The sequence below is a fragment of the Argopecten irradians genome, chromosome 8 (assembly GCF_041381155.1).
Source record: "Argopecten irradians isolate NY chromosome 8, Ai_NY, whole genome shotgun sequence".
Classification (NCBI taxonomy): Eukaryota; Metazoa; Mollusca; class Bivalvia; order Pectinida; family Pectinidae; genus Argopecten; species Argopecten irradians.
The window spans coordinates 41,128,301-41,146,082 of record NC_091141.1 but is presented as its reverse complement, the minus strand read 5'-3'; the positions used below and the strand labels follow the sequence as shown (position 1 = coordinate 41,146,082).

At 34.4% G+C, this 17,782-nt stretch overlaps 1 protein-coding gene across 1 annotated transcript; it reads right to left on the bottom strand.

Moving 5' to 3' along the window:
* Window positions 1-5,345: 5,345 nt before the first annotated feature.
* On the bottom strand, window positions 5,346-17,730 carry LOC138330379 (sodium- and chloride-dependent GABA transporter 1-like). The gene is made up of 13 exons (XM_069277964.1): window positions 17,491-17,730; window positions 13,502-13,712; window positions 12,282-12,413; window positions 11,877-12,050; window positions 11,487-11,547; window positions 11,222-11,354; window positions 10,566-10,929; window positions 10,274-10,386; window positions 9,917-10,051; window positions 9,517-9,616; window positions 9,195-9,295; window positions 8,609-8,770; window positions 5,346-8,235 (listed from the first exon to the last, which is right to left on the bottom strand). Exons 1-13 carry the CDS (start codon window positions 17,614-17,616, stop codon window positions 7,990-7,992), a joined length of 2,058 nt encoding a protein of 685 aa, XP_069134065.1. The 5' UTR covers window positions 17,617-17,730; the 3' UTR covers window positions 5,346-7,989.
* Window positions 17,731-17,782: the final 52 nt, after the last annotated feature.

The following is a 17,782-nucleotide window of genomic DNA, read 5'->3' as shown; positions in this document are numbered from 1 at the left end:
TAAATATGCAATGTACATATCAAGCTATGTCATTTTCAAACATGCTAATATTGATAGTTTAGCTTTGTGAATTAACTATGTAACTGTTGTGACGGTACTGAGGTATACCAACTGAATAGTACTGAAGTCAGGATGTTGTGGAAAGTAACAAAGACATATATAAAACTGAGTGTAATCATGTCATTGTAAAATCTGTGTTCTGACAATACTCGCCTTTTGCTTTACAAGTACACGTGATGATGTTGTTTTTAAAACATACGTCATCCACGGCATTGTTTTCTCTGAAGTACAACAAAGTTTTATTTTTATTTGTGTTGCGGTGATTCTACGCTATTGTATGTACATGATCAATAAAAATAGAATTTAATTACTCTGTCTTGTTATTTCTTCCTGGGCGAAAAAACATTCACAGTGACTGCGTTGTTAAGATATCCTGACATATTACTACAAACCTCAACCTCTGTGTCGGAAGTTCGAATCCTGACCGTTGGTCGGTGATTTTTCGGCGGGTACTCCAGCTTTTCCCCACCAAATAGACTTGCACGTCTTTAAATGACTCTGGTTGTTGATCAGACGATAAATCGATCAGACGAAATCAACCATTGACTATTGTATAGTTATAGTTTTGTACTGTTTGTCATACTGAACATATCACTGAACACATCAAATCGTTCGGCACACTGCAACGTAAATCGTATAGTGATAAAGAGTAAGCATGCAAGTGAACAATTCTGTACGTTTTATGTAATATAATGCTATATATTACCTTTATTTAAATGAACGCTTATGTAGTTCAACACATCTGTAATAATTCGACCATGAACATACTTTATTTCATTCGATGATAAAATATTTTGTTTTATTAGATGATCAACCTATTTTATTTCACTAGATGACAAAAATAATTTCTTTCCTTTTGTTTTCTCTACCTTTGATAAAACACAAAAAGCGACATAGCATCGGAAAAATCATATAGTATGCAACGTTAAACATTTGATTGACTACTCGTTCTAACATTTTAACCTTTTTCTTTACCCTAACTACCTGGAGAGACAAATAAACGTATAGGATGACGAACACACCTGGATTTGGGTAACATAAACCCACGGACAGGACATAGGAGCGTGGCCGAGTATCAAGGTAAAATGGAATAGTTAGCATTGTTGACATACACACCTTCAAAAGTCCTTCATAAGAATGAAACAAGAGGTAAGGTGCTGTGTAGTCATATAAACGACTGTATTATTCAATTATTCATGGAGTAGCTCCCTAAAGGAGTAATTTTCTTGCGTGCAATATTTGCCAACGAAACAAAACATAAGGTGCAGTTGTGTACTCCTATTATACATTCCTTGATACCAAATAACTTTGTCTTTCAAAGAAATCAATTTACTCCCCAGATAGAAACATAATAAAAATACAAAAAAGGAAATATAATACAAAAAATAGATAATGAAAAAAATGTCTTTTATCCTTTTAACCATTCTATCACAATTGTTCAGTATATCCACATGTAAAAAAAACAATTGTTTATTATTCCAATACTGCTTGTTTAACAATTATATACATGTAGTCTAATGAAGATATCCTCTCTGATCAAATACTAACTTTAATGTCACTTATCTGTCATAAATTGTATTGTTGTTCATTCATTGTTATACATGACATCATCAAATATCACTGATATTGGCGCATCACTAATACTTACATACATGTAGGTATGGCCATTCTTATTTACTTTTACTTACCCATGCTACACTTGCAATACCCAATCTTCGATACTCCGGGGGCTCCGATCACTTACGATCTCTTCACCCCAAGATTATCTCATAGTAAAAATCGAGGCAACAGAACAGAACAGAACAGGTAATTTAGTCATTTGATGCACATAAAAACCGTATAACGGTATACTGTGGTTGACTGTGTGGCTTTGAAGTTGGACGTCGCTCTATCTGTAGTTTTTAAAGAAATTTTTATGGCCTGTAATTGGTTAAGATTGGTTGGGAATTTTTCGTCTGGGATGCCTTCAGTTTTACTATGAGATAGTCCAGGGGTGTAGATATCGTAAGTGATCGGAACCCCTGGAGTATCGAGGATGACATTACCCCGGTCCAGTTGTACATATTTCAGCCCATCTGGGAGCCTTTAAAACTAAAAGGAAAATAGCAGTTGTGTGGAGTAAAATGTTATTTAATTTTTATTTATAAATTGTCACTGGTTGGTTCGTCAGTTGATGAAAGTTCTCATTGTTGCTGTAGTTTTCTCCCCTTAACTGCGTTATGCTATGTGGCATCCAAAAGTCGATTAGTGCATTCAAGAAGGAGGTTGACTTCTTTGATAAGTGTTTTTATATTACTTATCAACGTTTAGCAAGACGTGCATAAGAATTAAATCACCATAAAAAGCAACGAAATACGTCAAAAAATTACCTCTATTATTTTTTTTATTAAAGTGAATAGTCGGGCAAAGAAAACCAGTCTAAATGCGTTCATTGGCCTTCCAAAAGTTCTCACTTATTAATACGACGGCCAAATTCTGCTTACGTTTCCCAGTTCTGACCATTAAAGTAAAGGAAAGTTGAAAGCATTGAAAGCGAGGCTGCGTGGAAATGTAACCACGGACATAGTGAGCCGGGAGGACGTTTTAGAATTCCCATACTTTATATTAATTTCTTCGTACGCAGACAGATTTTGACGAGAGATTTCATTTTTCCATTTCATAAGAAATTATACTGGATACATTCACACCATTTTTACCGACTTTAGCCATCCTTGCCCGACTGTTCACTTTAATTATCCAATTGTTCTGTTATCCTTAAAACGTTAATTATCCATTTAATCATACTTAGAAAACGAGTATGTTAAAAATAGAGGAAGGAAATGAAAAAAATAACATTTAGAAGTTCTATGAAGTTTCAATCTTTGTTTGCCACGAACGTTATCTCCTCACCAAGGGTAGGGATAAATGTCTTACCATTAGTAGAGATCCCCGTTAAGTTCAACATCTTTGGACGTCCTTATAGCTCTATCGGTTGTGAATAGAACTGATATCACTCAGTAGTCATACTGTCAAATGTAGTTAGAATCATGTCACTACTAATTCGGTAAACATATTAGATATAATAAAAAAAGAAATGCTGATTTAAAGAATCACAAAAAATAAGAATAATTTAAGATGATATTTTTCTGCATCGGACAGTTATCTCTCTTACCTTCATCAAGCTTAACTTCCATACATGTATCTTGTTTATTTTGTTTGTTTGTACCACTTGTATCAAGAGAGGACTATTACGGTGTACCTAATGTCTAATCTTATTGACATATTTATTTGTTTTGTCAATCAATATAAATATTTGAAATCCCTAAGCGTCGTTCGGCTATTTTGCTTCCAAATTCATCTTCTGTCCTTCGTTGTCAATAACTATTGACTACATAACCTTGGCTACACATTCGTCAATTTACGCCCATGTCTTTTTTTCTCCTTTTTACACCCTTCCCATCGGATCTTTATGATTTTTTTTAACTTTTAATTTGCAACAAATTCCTCTTTTACCCATATTCTCAATTTTCTTTTACACACATTTGCCACACATTTCTGATATTCCTGACACATTCTTTAAATCCAGTTAACTGTTAAATATTGGAAACATTGTATTTACATATACTGACATTATTTAGAAATATATTGACAACAATAGAGTGCATTAGGCAATTCGATTTCATATGCAATGAAGGCAACTCGCCAGTGAAGTTATCACGATGTATATCAACTATAAACCGCCTTGTTGTGTTAATGTCAGTCGACACACATGATATTGTGTATAAGATTCACCATAGGTCCGTTCGTGCACATTTGTCTTGTCACATAAAACTATTCACAGTCCGTTGAATAATATCAAAATTCCAGCACACATTGCTATATTAAAAGCCCCGAGCAGCTTGTTTCGCATGACAGTTAAGGTCTAAATGTGTTTTCCTTCATATTTAAAGAGGTTTTTCTCAAATTTTATATGACAGATGTCCCAAGACGCATTTTTAGAGAATATTACATGAATAATTTACAGCTGTTAACTTAGACATCCCCTGATTTAGTTGCTATGGTAGAATGCATTCGCATAATACAAATTTGCTGAACCAGCATAAATGTGTTGTTTACGCTTCAATGAATAAAATGATAAATGTCTAATTAGCCTGTCGTTCAAAAAAGTCTTGCGTTTTAACAAACCACGAATTTTACAATAAGAATTCTAGGGTAACTGAATTCCTCCAATTCCTTCCTTTTTATTAAAAAAAACATCATTCATGTTTTCAAATAAAAAAAACCCATTTCCCTTCATCTTTATCACTAAGCCCCAGTATGAATAAGAGTATGACAGTCGTTTCATACAACATGCATCCATGCAACAAGTCGCAACATGACAATGAAGCAATTCATGTTAAAGTAATAAAAACATTATTGCATTACGGAAAGGCAGACCAGAAAAACCCCCACTGGCTCTTCAGTAACCAAATAGGGCAATCATGCTGTATATTAATACAAAATAATAATACAAATAATAATAGGATTTTGCTTTCCATTTTCCATTTAATTTTCACATAAATTTTAATAAAAAAAAACAATCCATGAAAAAACCAGCGACCAACCAACCCGTTATTCATATTAACTTAAATTACATTTTGTAGCACTCTATCAGATTTTTGAAAGAGTGCTGTAAAAAACGCATGTCGGAAAACAAATCCGTTGTGTACTATACATGTACCTAACTATATTTTGAGGTCTAAAAGATATAACTGAGGTAAACTGAAGGATGAAGTCCCTTCTACCCTAGAGCCAAATCTTATACAAATCGGTTCCACTTCCTCCAATGACGTTGCTGGCCAAATTGGTTTACAATCCATGCAGGACTCTATGACTAGTAGCGATTTAATGAAAATGTTGACGGACGGACGGACGTACGAACAACGGACGCCGCACAATGACATAAGCTTAAACAGGAAACTAGACACGTCCTTTTGTATAGATTCTAGTTTCAGACAAGACTTCATAGATGGCTCGGTTTCCTTATTTTGTTAGGAAAAGGGAGTTTTTTACCAATAGCACCACACCTTGGTGTTGAGAGATAGAGTCCAAGGTTGACGGTTACAAGCCACTGATCATGAAATGATGGTTTTTCTCCTCAAACTCCGTTTTTCCTAAATCTATTAGATCTTGCATGTCAATAAATGACCATTTCTTTTAAGAGGACAAATGTATTTCCATACCTAAAAGATGAAAATCTTCATTTGCTTGAGGGTAAATGTTATATTAAGAAGTTATTTATGTGATAAAGTAACAAATACTGAACATAATTTCAACAACTTTATTTTTTTCATATTGTAATACAGCAATACAAAAATATACATATGGTAGATACTGACACATCATCACCCTCCAAAATCAGAGTGCCGAACACGTCTACTTGTATGACGTAATAATGAATGACGTCATAGTTACAGTCACGTCACAGTACACTGATCGACATCAAAGATTGAGTAATGAAATTTCTTAGCGATAGTTTTCTGTTTTAGTTTGCAATTTGTTTTCCCAATTGATAGTGTTTAAGAGCATGATATTGCAAATATTTCAAAAGTTTTTTTTTCTGATGTCAAAATTTACCTTTTATTCTGCATTTGCACATTACATTTTTATTTGCCCTTGCGGGTAGGTATTAATTGTGTCGTCATGTGTTGCGAGCGTAACGTCATACTTTTCAAAGAAAACGACATGAATTTTTCTCACAAAATAATGATGTCCAAATCGCAAGCGAGGTAACTCTGTAATATGCAAAGACGGAATATTACAACATTTTTAGCTTGATTTGTAGATTAGATCGATATAGACATTGTTAGTGTTTAAGTGGTATTAAGTACTGATGGACTAGCATATACGCGTAACAAGACTTTTTCATGGCAAGTGTGGTGTGCTATCTAGGAAGCTGTTATATATTTACGTACTTATTTACAAAATAATTTATCACATCTTACTTTACATATGCATTGTCGTTTGATCATACATTCACACATTTTTCATTTACTTAATCATTCCAAGTTCAACCATAAAAATGCAAACATTATTCCCTTTTACATATTCAGTCGTACACTGTTGTTGTCGAATAATTTATAAAAATTTCATCACAAATGTTCTTAAAATTATTATTTTCTCTGAACGTTTTAACTTCTTAGATATTGCAAACTTATATAATAATTACTGATTTGTAATTACTTATTTGTTAAACAATGTAATTGCAGTTATCATTGAATGTTTATTTCGCATAAATTTTGTCAAAATTGGAATTTAAATGAGTTCTAATTTACCACAATTCCTTTTGTTTTCTATTCGAAATCGCCTTGAAGTCATTTTCCCATGCACACAAGCCTTGTCTTTTATCACTCTAACACTCCCAATCTTTCATCCATTCAAAAGGCATTCAAAACATCACATACATTGGAGTGAAGAATTACAACAATAGAATGTCTGACAATTTTTTTCTCATATGATTACGTTATCCGAATAAAAAAGCAGAAGAAAATTGATTCTGAAAAAACCCATATGAGATTGTTTATATACTAAATGAACAAAGCAATTGGTAGCGACAGAACCACTAATGTATTGAGAATCATTTGAACGATATTTAAGCTTTTCTTTCCTTAAATATAAAACGGAAAGCACTGGCCTTAGTCTACGTATGATTGACTCAAATATTAGATGGAACTATGGCTTTAATTTAGGTCAACACTTTATAAAAGTTACTCAGATTTCAAAGTTCAAAGTTGATGAAAACAGCAGAATGAGGATTTAAGTACAAATGTACAATATATAAAACGTTGCAGTTAAGCGTCAAGCAAATAAGACACATTCGTTCAAGACACTGCAGTGCGCACGCTTCAATGTTATTTAAAACTGAAAGACAATGGTAAATTACCATCAAATGTGATAATGTGGACATTCAATTGTGAAAAGATAAAGTGGTAGGGAAAAACAGAATAAAATGAACACGATGTTGGTATTGAAAATGACAAAAACAAAACGATCCAGAAAGTTGGCATTGAGGATGGTTAGAAATGCATTTTTTATAATTTGAACATATTTTGATCGAAAGTCGTTTTTAATAAATCACTTTTGTCTTGTCATTATCAGAAAAAAATCTCACAAAAATACACTAAAATATAATGAAGCACCTTTGTAAAATCATGTTTGCACAATGCCGTAAAGTATATAAATTTCGCATTTGAAAGAAAACACAGTTGAGGGAGAATCTAATAAAATCGAAATGAAGAAAAAATAAAAAAAAATATTGAAGCTACCTCCAAAGTGAATCTCGAGAATAACTGACTAGTGTCAAAAATGTCTTTTTTTTATTTGAAGGAGCATGGTAGTCATGGCGCTGTGTGCAAGATTGACATCTGGTTTTCGATTGAGCAAATTCTATAAATGAAGATATCGGGTGGCAGTATATGAAAATTGCATCATATGTCATCATTGCATTTTTGGAGAATCGTAAAAGAGACAACATTTGTGGAAAACCAAAAATAACATATTTATGCATACAACAAAAAAGTTATTTAAATTCATGAAAAATAAATTGGAACATTTTGGGGTATCACAATCATTCGTTAATATTTTTACTATACATATTTATCACAAGTTAAAAATGAGTTGATGTTTATGATAAATATTTCAGAAATGATGCGGTCCGAAAAATTTTAGATTCCGGGCATTTTTTCACAACCTGCCCACTGTGTCTTAATCAACACATTAAATTTCTTTTTCATTTAAAATTCCATCGTGTTTTAGAAAGAGAAAAATTGCATTAGTAATAAAATGAATGTCGTATATCACATTAAAATTTTGTAAATGATATGAAGCAATCGCTCTCACTCTCTCACTCACTTACATATCAAAAAGTCCGTTCATCTTTCATTCAGGATGTAACATGAACAATTAAAATAACTAAAGACGAGATTCACTTGGTCCTTTTTCAGGTGTCGTTTTTAGAAACTTTGAAATTGTTAGATTTGATGATGCTAGGTTCGTAACTTTCGTACTCGTTGATAATGTACTTCCCATAGATTTTGCGAATGCAGGATTATAACCACTTGCGTTGAGATTTCCAATATCACCGAATGAATCATTGACATTAGGATAACGAATGGCAGGTCCAAAGGTGGGGTCGGGTTTCATGCTTTCTTTCACCAACTGCAAGAACAAATACGTGAAAATTGAAGACATGTAAATTATTTTCGCAGATACTTATCCTACAGAATGTTTCTGCATTCCAATACTTTAACATTTCTTTTTAGTTTTTATGTTAGAGAGAACACGTTCCAGTCTATAAACTTCCTTTTGAATTCTAAGTGAGCGAATCATTACAATCCTTTTTAACACTTTAGTAGCGATATGTAAGCGAATAAACTTCTGTAATAACCCACCCTGAAAATATATAATGAACTATTCCAGTCTTGAATCAGACGAGTCCAAATGTAACTTCAGTGGTAATCAAGTGAAAACTACATTGTTACATTTTCAGAAGTAGCATTAAGGATAAGAGGAAGCATAACGGATATCTTACCTCTAAACCGCCCATACTGCAGAATTTGTACAAGAATAATCCTGGAATTCCAACAATGGGGAAAAGGGCGATCAACCAAGCCAAAGCATTAGCCCATGAAGGATAAAATTGATCGTCCATGGTCGGAGGGCTGTACAGGACAATATTCAGGATGATGGTAACCTGGAAAATGTATGAACGTACCAATAAGCACACAGAAACACACAGATACGTATTAATTACGACTGTCATATTTACATATAATTTCATTTTCAATTAATATGAAATCTTGTATGGCATTTATTATTTTCATATTTCATCTTTCTGTATAATTCTACCTTTACTGGTGGTCCATACTTTATCCCAACAACAATGCGATTTGCTCTTAGGACTTAGGATGCTATTTTCCATAAATATTTTTTTGGAAATATTTTAACCAGAAATGAATGTAAGCGACCGAAAAATATTTTATTTTATTCAAAATACCGTATAAAAGTAAAAATTAAGACGATTTTACGTTGCTACTGTTGGCATTGAATACTTCGATTGGAATTGTGTATTAAATCGTGTATCGTGTAATTCACCCCTGATGATAATGTATACTTACACCAATGACGGCAGGTGAGACAAACTTCCAGCAAATTTCCCAGTATTTGTTTGGTCTCTTTCCGAGCATAGCGTTGATATTGTCAGAGAAGTTATCGTACCCTGAAAGTAGTGAAAATGATGTCTTAGGAAGCGTATAGATAGCATCAATACAACACATTCTTAATTATATATAATTAGCTATTTATCTTAATTGGGAAACGATGCTTGTTATATTTTGCGGAGATTCATTCTTGCGTTTTTAATTCGTCCGCAAAATACGCAAATTTAATCTCACAAGACAATAATTTGGTTTACACAATTATGTTCTTTTTTATATTTACCGTAAATCCAGCCGACAGCGATGAGTTCCATGATACCGACAACCAGTAGAGGAAATCCACCAACACTGTAATCAACCAGATTCAGAAGCCAGATTCCGCCCTGCCAAAATAAAGAATCACCAATAATCACCTGACCAAAATCTTCGTCACCATGACAACGCAAATGAGATATGTTGTTTTGATGCTGTATAATTTTTTTTCTTCATTTTCGTTCCCTTATGCTGGGTTAATTATTTTCATTAATTTCGTTCCCTTATTTTCCCCGACAGCTAGTTAACTCTTTCTCCCCTTATGACACATTTAGACTCTTCTAGATCAAAGACTAGACCAGTCCATTGTGACAATTCAGGGGTGAATTAGTTATTTTGCTAGTCAAACTTCTCTCCCGTTCAGTACTTACACTGCAGACCATGGGGAGACCGAGGAAGAAACAGAAGATACATCCGACGACTCTGAAGATGATGTTGTTACGACGTTCTCTCAGGATTGGGAATTCATCAGCGAGGGCACTGAACACGCACTCAACGTATGAAAACTGTAAAACAAAGGAAATTTCAACTGAAAATAATTCAACGGAAAAGATCCATTGGCATCCATCTTATAGTATAAATGATATCTCACATATATTTATGATTATTTTCGAAATTAAGAATAAGATCCAATGCTTAAAAAAGCCATTCTGGAATATATTCCATAACAAGTTAACTTTGTTCATATATTTGTGTCCTTTCAGTATGCAAATTGTCTATATTCTTACCTCAGATCCGAATCCAAGAGTAGCCATCATGATGAAGAAGAAGACAGACCACAGAGGAGCTACAGGCATACGTGCAAGGGCTTCTGGGTAAACCACAAAGGCAAGTCCGGGACCTTAAAATATAAAACGAAATGTAAGCATTTTTTTTTTATATTGAAATAAGTCATGTTATTATATCATTATATACTAGTGCAGTTTTCCATCATTTTACATTAAATATATTGAGAATCAAGGAGAAAAGCGACCTGAACGAATAAGTGTGCTATCTAAAATAATGATGCACTATGCATACCTCCATCAGCTACTTTGGAAATGTCTACTCCTTTCTCCTGAGCCATGAAACCAAGAACAGCAAAGATGACCATTCCAGCAAAGATACTGGTTCCGCAGTTGATGACACTGACGATGAGAGAATCCCTGTAGAAGTTATTGTTGAACTTGTTGTAGCTGGACATGGCGATCAGACCTCCTGAGCATGCGCTGAGGGAGTAGAAGATCTGGGTGGCTGCGTCACTCCACACCCTAGTCTCAAGTAGCTTGTTGAAGTCTGGTTTAAAATAGTACATAAGTCCATCTCCGGCACCAGGTAAGGTTACACCGCGGATAAACAGGATGGTCAACATGATGTAGGGAAAGATGGCGGTGAAGTAAACAACCTGGAATAAAAAAAACATTCAATAAGCATATGATACCACATTATATTGGACGTGGATGTAGCGCAGTGTTATGAGCCGCAGACATGTTTGGGAAGTAATCTGGTGCTGCAGATCGCGAGTTCGAGGCCCGAAGGGACACAAATCATCAAATTGTTTTCCTTCATCACTTGTATTACTAGGTTACATATCATATGTCGTAAAGTAAAAACGAAAAATGATTGTTCGTGTTTACGAAACGAAAGACGCATTAAATATCAAGAAAGCTATGAGGACAAATTGTGGCGATACATACCTTTCCAAGTGACTGAATTCCTCTAAGAAGCACAAGGCAGACGATCACCCAGGCAAGAAGAAGAGTCAACGCCAGATGCCATTCCACCTTTCCTATGTCATCAATGGAATCAGTCTGACCGAGGACGTAATTTCTGAAAATGATTAGATCATGTTTAAATAAAATGCTCAACGTACAAAACCCAGTCACTCCACAGTTGGTGTAGAGCTAGGGTGGAGCCGTACCTAAGCATGCGTTGGTTATAATGCTATTATAATACCCGTACCTGTAATATTCCTCGCTAGGTGTTTTGCTTGTGTTGGAGTGAACGGTGTGGTTTACTGAACCTAAAAGAAAAAGATTAAGAACCCGGATTAAGTTTCGTACTTACGAGTCTCTCACAGGAACTACATAGAGAGCATGCTATATTCCTAAACCCAGAAGGAACACAAACCACTGATAAGAGGACGGAGAATCAATGATGCATGACGAGTGATGACGGTTACGTAAATGATGGCAACGAGAGAGTGAATTCTTCAAATGGAACTTCCTCTCAATATTATGTAAAAATGTGAGTTAGTTGTTGGGTGGGGCGGGCCCGGAGGGATGAATGTGGTTTGTGTCATTTCCAACTGAGTGTAGTAATATGAAGGACTGGAATCTTAAAGAAGCTTACCATTTACGTGTTGCTCGAACGAGATGCAGTGCTCAGTGTTCCAGTCATTTTCGCAATTCTGCCATGGGAGTTTATCCGTGAAGGACGAATAGAGGTAGAACAGCACGTGCGAGATGATGACGTTATAATAAAGTCCAATGAGCCATGACACAATCACTGAAGCGTAGCCCAGTCCTGGAATTTAAAGATAAACAAATTAATAACAACGATTTTTACCTATATCTTATAATAATCTAAATATGGAAACAGTGAAAGATAAGGGTATCAGAAATATTTGTTTCGTAACCTAAAGGATTCTTTTAAAAAGTAACTATTCCATATTGTATTGCTGTAGAGTGCTTTCAATTAGCGGCGCGCAAATTTCATGTTTTCGTTAAATGAACATATTCTTGGCGTTTTAATTACCTTTCAATAATGGGTTCATTTTCCAGACTGAGATGGGTCCAAGGCTTGCATATTGACCAATTCCGAGTTCCAAAAAGAACAAAGGGAGTCCAACAATCGCCAACATGATGGTGTAGGGTATCAGAAAGGCGCCTGTGAACAAAACATAAATAATCATAATTAATACAATATTGTCGGTAAATTATCATTTATAATTTAATCATATTGCAAATTTATACATATAAATTGATTTGTAATATGCTTTCACTTACACTATTAATGTTAGATTCAAGTTTGACTAATTTGATAATTTAAATAAAATTTTATTTATTTGAAATTTATTTAATTTATTATATATTAACAATTTTTATTTATTTTATCTGATGCTAAAGTTTTATCATTTATTATGCACTAGTAGCTTTATTCATTGAAATATATATTAACGATAAATAGGCGAAATTAAAAAAACCCGCTTATAATGTAATTAATGCTTATATTGTGAAGAATGCACACACATGATATCAATGATAAATTACTAGGTTTGTACAAATAATAAATATACGTTATTGTGTTCACTTAGGATGTTTAATTTTAACATTTTTATGTGTATAAATGCGAGCCGTGTTTTGTGGTGATAACGAAGGAACTACAGCAGCTTCCTCGTCACTTGTTATTTCTATAAAACAGGAAGGTGCTCTTTTCCGGACGGAAACACTTAAATGGACATGGTATAGATTTACAATTTAATACAAGTGTCCGGTAAAATGACAAACTCAAGAGTCGGACAACATTTTATGTACATTTTGTATAATGTCAATCAGCGATTTGAGAGAAATGTATTATTAGCATCAGTAAAGACAAAACGTGCAATGGCTGTTTGTAGTATAAATTATTGGCAGACATAACCCAGGGGTATTGCGTGTTTGCGCTATGTAATGTATTTATTTAGATTGATAGTCGGCAGTCATGTCATCCAATTTACTTAACAACGCTATGTCTATGTACACTAATATCGAAAATGGTATTTAGATTGATAAATAACTCGGCCGTGACATTAGAGAGTTTGGCGTATTGAATAGCGGCTACTGTGGAAAACTACCACGCTGCTAATTTTAATATCCATGCCTACAACATGCCACGGGCATGAAAAATAACATCACTTCTATAAACGAGGCAAAAAATCAATATTCTGTCGCTTCAGCGTTCTTCGGATATGAGTTCATCCTGAAGCGTCAACTCACCGCCGCCATTTTTGTAGCATAGATAAGGAAATCTCCAAACGTTTCCTAAGCCAACTGCATAACAGATGCAAGTCAAAAGGAATTCAAGTTTGCCTCCCCATGTGGCTCTTTCGTCATCATTTCCGTTTCCGGTACTTGTACTTGTGCTATCGTTGCTTCCTTCAGAACATTTTTCCGGAAGGCTACCAGCATAGTCTTCACTAACTTCAGCCTAAAAATACAAAATAAGCATTTTTATCAAATATATTCTTAGATTTTCTATGTTATATTTTATAATGCAATAACTTTTGTGTGAATGTTAACTGTATAATTTATATTTTTTATTACAGATGTTGCCAAATATTTGTATAAAGTTTAACTGTAGTGATTTGGAAGCCAAGCTGTCGCAGCCGTCTGCTGACTCAGAAGCACCATGACTCGTACTACAAGCTGTGACTCTTGTAATAGTAGATACTGCACACATACATATGCTACAATGTCATCAGATTGCCTTTATAACATGACATTCAATATAGGAAAACTACCGGCATGATCATATAACTTGTAACCACATATTTATAAATTCATTCTTCGAGATATCGTTCTGTCGGTACTTATTTTGTGCGTAAAGATAATATAAGAATATATTTGGCGTGCTCCACAAACATTTTATGGCAGATAATTTGCAATAGAGAACGTTCAAAGGGGTTGTAAGTTAATTGATTTTGTGTGTGTAGTGTAACTAGTTACAGAATGTAAGTTTGTGCTCCAGAGTATCAATAGAATGGTATGGGGTCGACACTATCACACGAAATTGATCTAATTACTTTGCCAAGGTGAAATGATGTAGTTTTCCATGCCAGTTGTCATGGAACTTTTCATCTTTATCTTTTCATCTTATCCTCTTATGTCTAACATCTACGTCAGCGAATATGTTTCTCATCTCATCATTGTGTTAATTGCTACGAGTTAATTACCCCCTACAGTAACCTACCCTCGGCTAACACTTACTGGCACTAACGTACTTTATCTCTGCCAACGCGTGGATATGAATCCCCCTTTGTGATGATAAATGATATGTCGGAGTAAGATTTTATAAGGTAGCTGCCCTGTAATGTATGGCCATGTCCACCATATGGACCGCCTCATGTTACATATTTAACCTTTTGTACTTTTTGACCGCGTTAGAGAAATGCTTCGTCCAATGATTTATTCCATTGTCTATTTTTGTTACAGGGTTACGCACGTCATGTTTTTTGCAATGACCCTGGCTGTTAAAGGGGCATAAAGCCGAACCAACCAACAAATCTTTGGAAAATATGTATATAATATATACTGTATTGAGATTATTGACTTTAATTCATCTATTTCTAAAATGTGTTATACTTCTACCAAATATTTCAGCATGTTCAAGGTAAGTCATTAAAATTTAATGTTAAAAAACATTAAATAGGAATGTCTTTCTCACATGTTAAAGCACCTCAGCGATAAAAAGCCCTCATGTTTAATGTACCTTGAAGGAGCTTTCTACCTTTCTAACACTAACTCAATCTCTATGCAACGACAAGAGCCAATCAAAACATTCAATAGGGAGCGACTCAATAAGAACCAGCTGCGAGCTACTAAAGATGTTTGTGGAAATCTACCAGCACGCGCTCGTATTCCAATTCCTTGACAACTAACGGACTGTTGTTTTCGCGACTAGGGTCGATTATCGATCTAGCGGTGTCTGCATGTTAACACTTGGTAAAGCATGGTTGCAGACTGGCTTAAATGTCAACAAGGTATACCGTGTTCCTTTCTGTATAAACTTGGCTTTTTCCCATGTGTTAAGTATGAAGCATTCTCTGGTTATGCGGTTTGCTATTTACTCTCGCAGCAAATCATTTTGCATTTACAGTAACGAACGTAGCAATAAAGATAATTACGCGGGATGCGAGCTTGTGATGATATCATAGACTGTTTAGACAGGCGCACTCGCGCCTTATGGAAAATCACCACGACTTAACTTAAACAAACTTCATCAAAATACACCGGTTAAGGTTGTGCATAATCAATTCCAGGAAATGCATAGATATATCTTTATATAGATAAGTGTTTGTAATTAATATAACTTCTGATATAGTGCACATACATGAATTTGTTTACAATGCAGTACACATCTCTCGTATTTCCTTTCTATTCACGCTCACGTTCATGCGCAGTGATTTATCTCCTTGTTGCTATGGTTACTATCCTTCTACTGATGTGAGACACTGCTAAATCTGGAGCGTGATGCTGCGTGCATATTACAAGAGTTTCCTCGTCTAAGTAAATGTACATTTGCATTACTAAATAGTTTCCATAGCAACGATGACGAGTTCAGCATGGGGCTTATACTCTATTCATAGTTAACACCGTTCACAAGTCGGAATGCCTGGTATGTTTTGTTTGTTAGATTTTGAGGATGGGCTCCTGTACACGTTTTTTTCCGCAAATAGATACACAATAAAGTGAATAATATACCCATGCGAAAAACTCATTGTAATCAGATGAATGAAAATGACCTTTAAATACTTCTCTCCGATTAAGCCAATATTTGAAAAACAAATAAAAACTTGGTTGAATAAAATCTTAAAAAGGGTGACACTTGTTCTTTTATTCACAGAAAATACGATATTTCGATCTCTTTCTTATAAACGGTAACAAAGAGATCATTGAAGTGTTTGCTTTCTGTGTGTGGTTACCAGCTACGTAAACGCTTGATTGATCAAGATCGCACGCGTGTGCCTATGTCATAAAATGTCGTTAACAACAGGCGGCAAAATTTTCCACAATCAATTTCCATGTGAACCGTTAACAGTCAAGCTGGGATTTGCAAGGTGATAATGCTTAGCATTGTGTGCTTCGCCGTATGAATTATTGCCGTTTTATTTTACAACTAAGGAAGTTATGCCATGAAAGATGAATAAAATATGGGCATGTGTTATGTAGTACGTTTTTGACGTGTAGAGATTTTCCAGATATTTCCAGATGTGTATAACAGGATGAATAGGATTTGAGTATATTAGCTGCCATATCTGGCAAACTTTCTAAAGAAATTTCACAATGCATTTGATGTGGAACTGTGTAAAAGATAATCTTTAATGTGTCATGAAGGATTGCGAATCGGGAAGGGCATAATCAGCTAAACATATATACAGCTGGGTTTAGCAAACTAGGTAGGTCATTTTAGGTGTAAATCAGGAAATTGTGTAGCACGATAAGAATAAAACAAAAGATAATAAATATACTATGTAATAATCTTCAGAATAAATATATTAATATTAAAATATATAATGCTTCTAAATTTATATCATTTTATTAACAAGTCACTGTCACCATTGACAGCCGTTTAAAAAAGCGCCAACTTTTAGAAAGCGGGTCTTTACGCTCGTCAAGTATCTTCGTTGTTCAAGGTTATTGGTCCTTAACAAACAGATTTGAATATCCCGTCCATGTGACTTTTAAGAAGTAATCTGATTTCGATTTAAAGTGCGGACGGGATAATTTACGCGAGGAAGTAAATTTCCGTTCATGATACGTATGGACAAGTATTTCAAACAAAACCGGATTGTGGTCTACTTTGACAAAAAATATCTTATTTAAATTCATACGGCGTTTTGATCAAATGAAAAGAGAAATTATTTAAATATGGTTCAAGACAGGACATGAAAAATTGTCGCTTTAAAATCATTGAAACAAACAAACCAAACCGCAATTAAACGAGAGAGGGAAAAAAGAAAAATGACAAAAAAACTAGAATATTATCTTATTTAAATTAATCCTTTTAAATATTGTTTTATCTGGAAATGGTGCATTCTTAAGTCTTAGTAAATTCTTTAAACTATTCAAGTTAAATAGGAATTGTAAAAGGAAGTTTAACTGATTATAAAAATCATGATGATAATTTAACTGGTTATTAAAGATAACAAGGATAATTAAACTGGTTAAAATAAAATTTGTTAGTAAGGATAAATTAATGGACTCACCACTGAAACTACGGTCACTTCGTTAGCCATATGTCCCCCGGAGCCGGGTCCTTTAGGAAATATATAGTCCGTTTCTCTTTCACCTTCAGGTCCATCAGCTAAACTTGGATACATATTACCCTTCATATTTCTCTATTATCGGTCGATATAAAAAGGGTTGGTTTTATATACATGTATTTTAATATACTTGTGTATTTACGGTGTTGTCGCACCGAGCGCGGATTTTCGTATAAGCCGGATTGTTGAGCATACGACGATAATATGAGTTCCTCCCAGTATATTTCCATTGACT

Coding starts and splice junctions, on each gene's coding strand:
- LOC138330379 (XM_069277964.1), bottom strand. CDS start 17,616: ATGAAGGGTAATATGTATCCAAGTTTAGCTGATGGACCTGAAGGTGAA. Junction 11,355..11,486: donor CCTAGCGAGGAATATTACAG/GTACGGGTATTA, acceptor AATCATTTTCAG/AAATTACGTCCTCGGTCAGA. Junction 9,296..9,516: donor CGCTGTCGGCTGGATTTACG/GTAAATATAAAA, acceptor CACTACTTTCAG/GGTACGATAACTTCTCTGAC.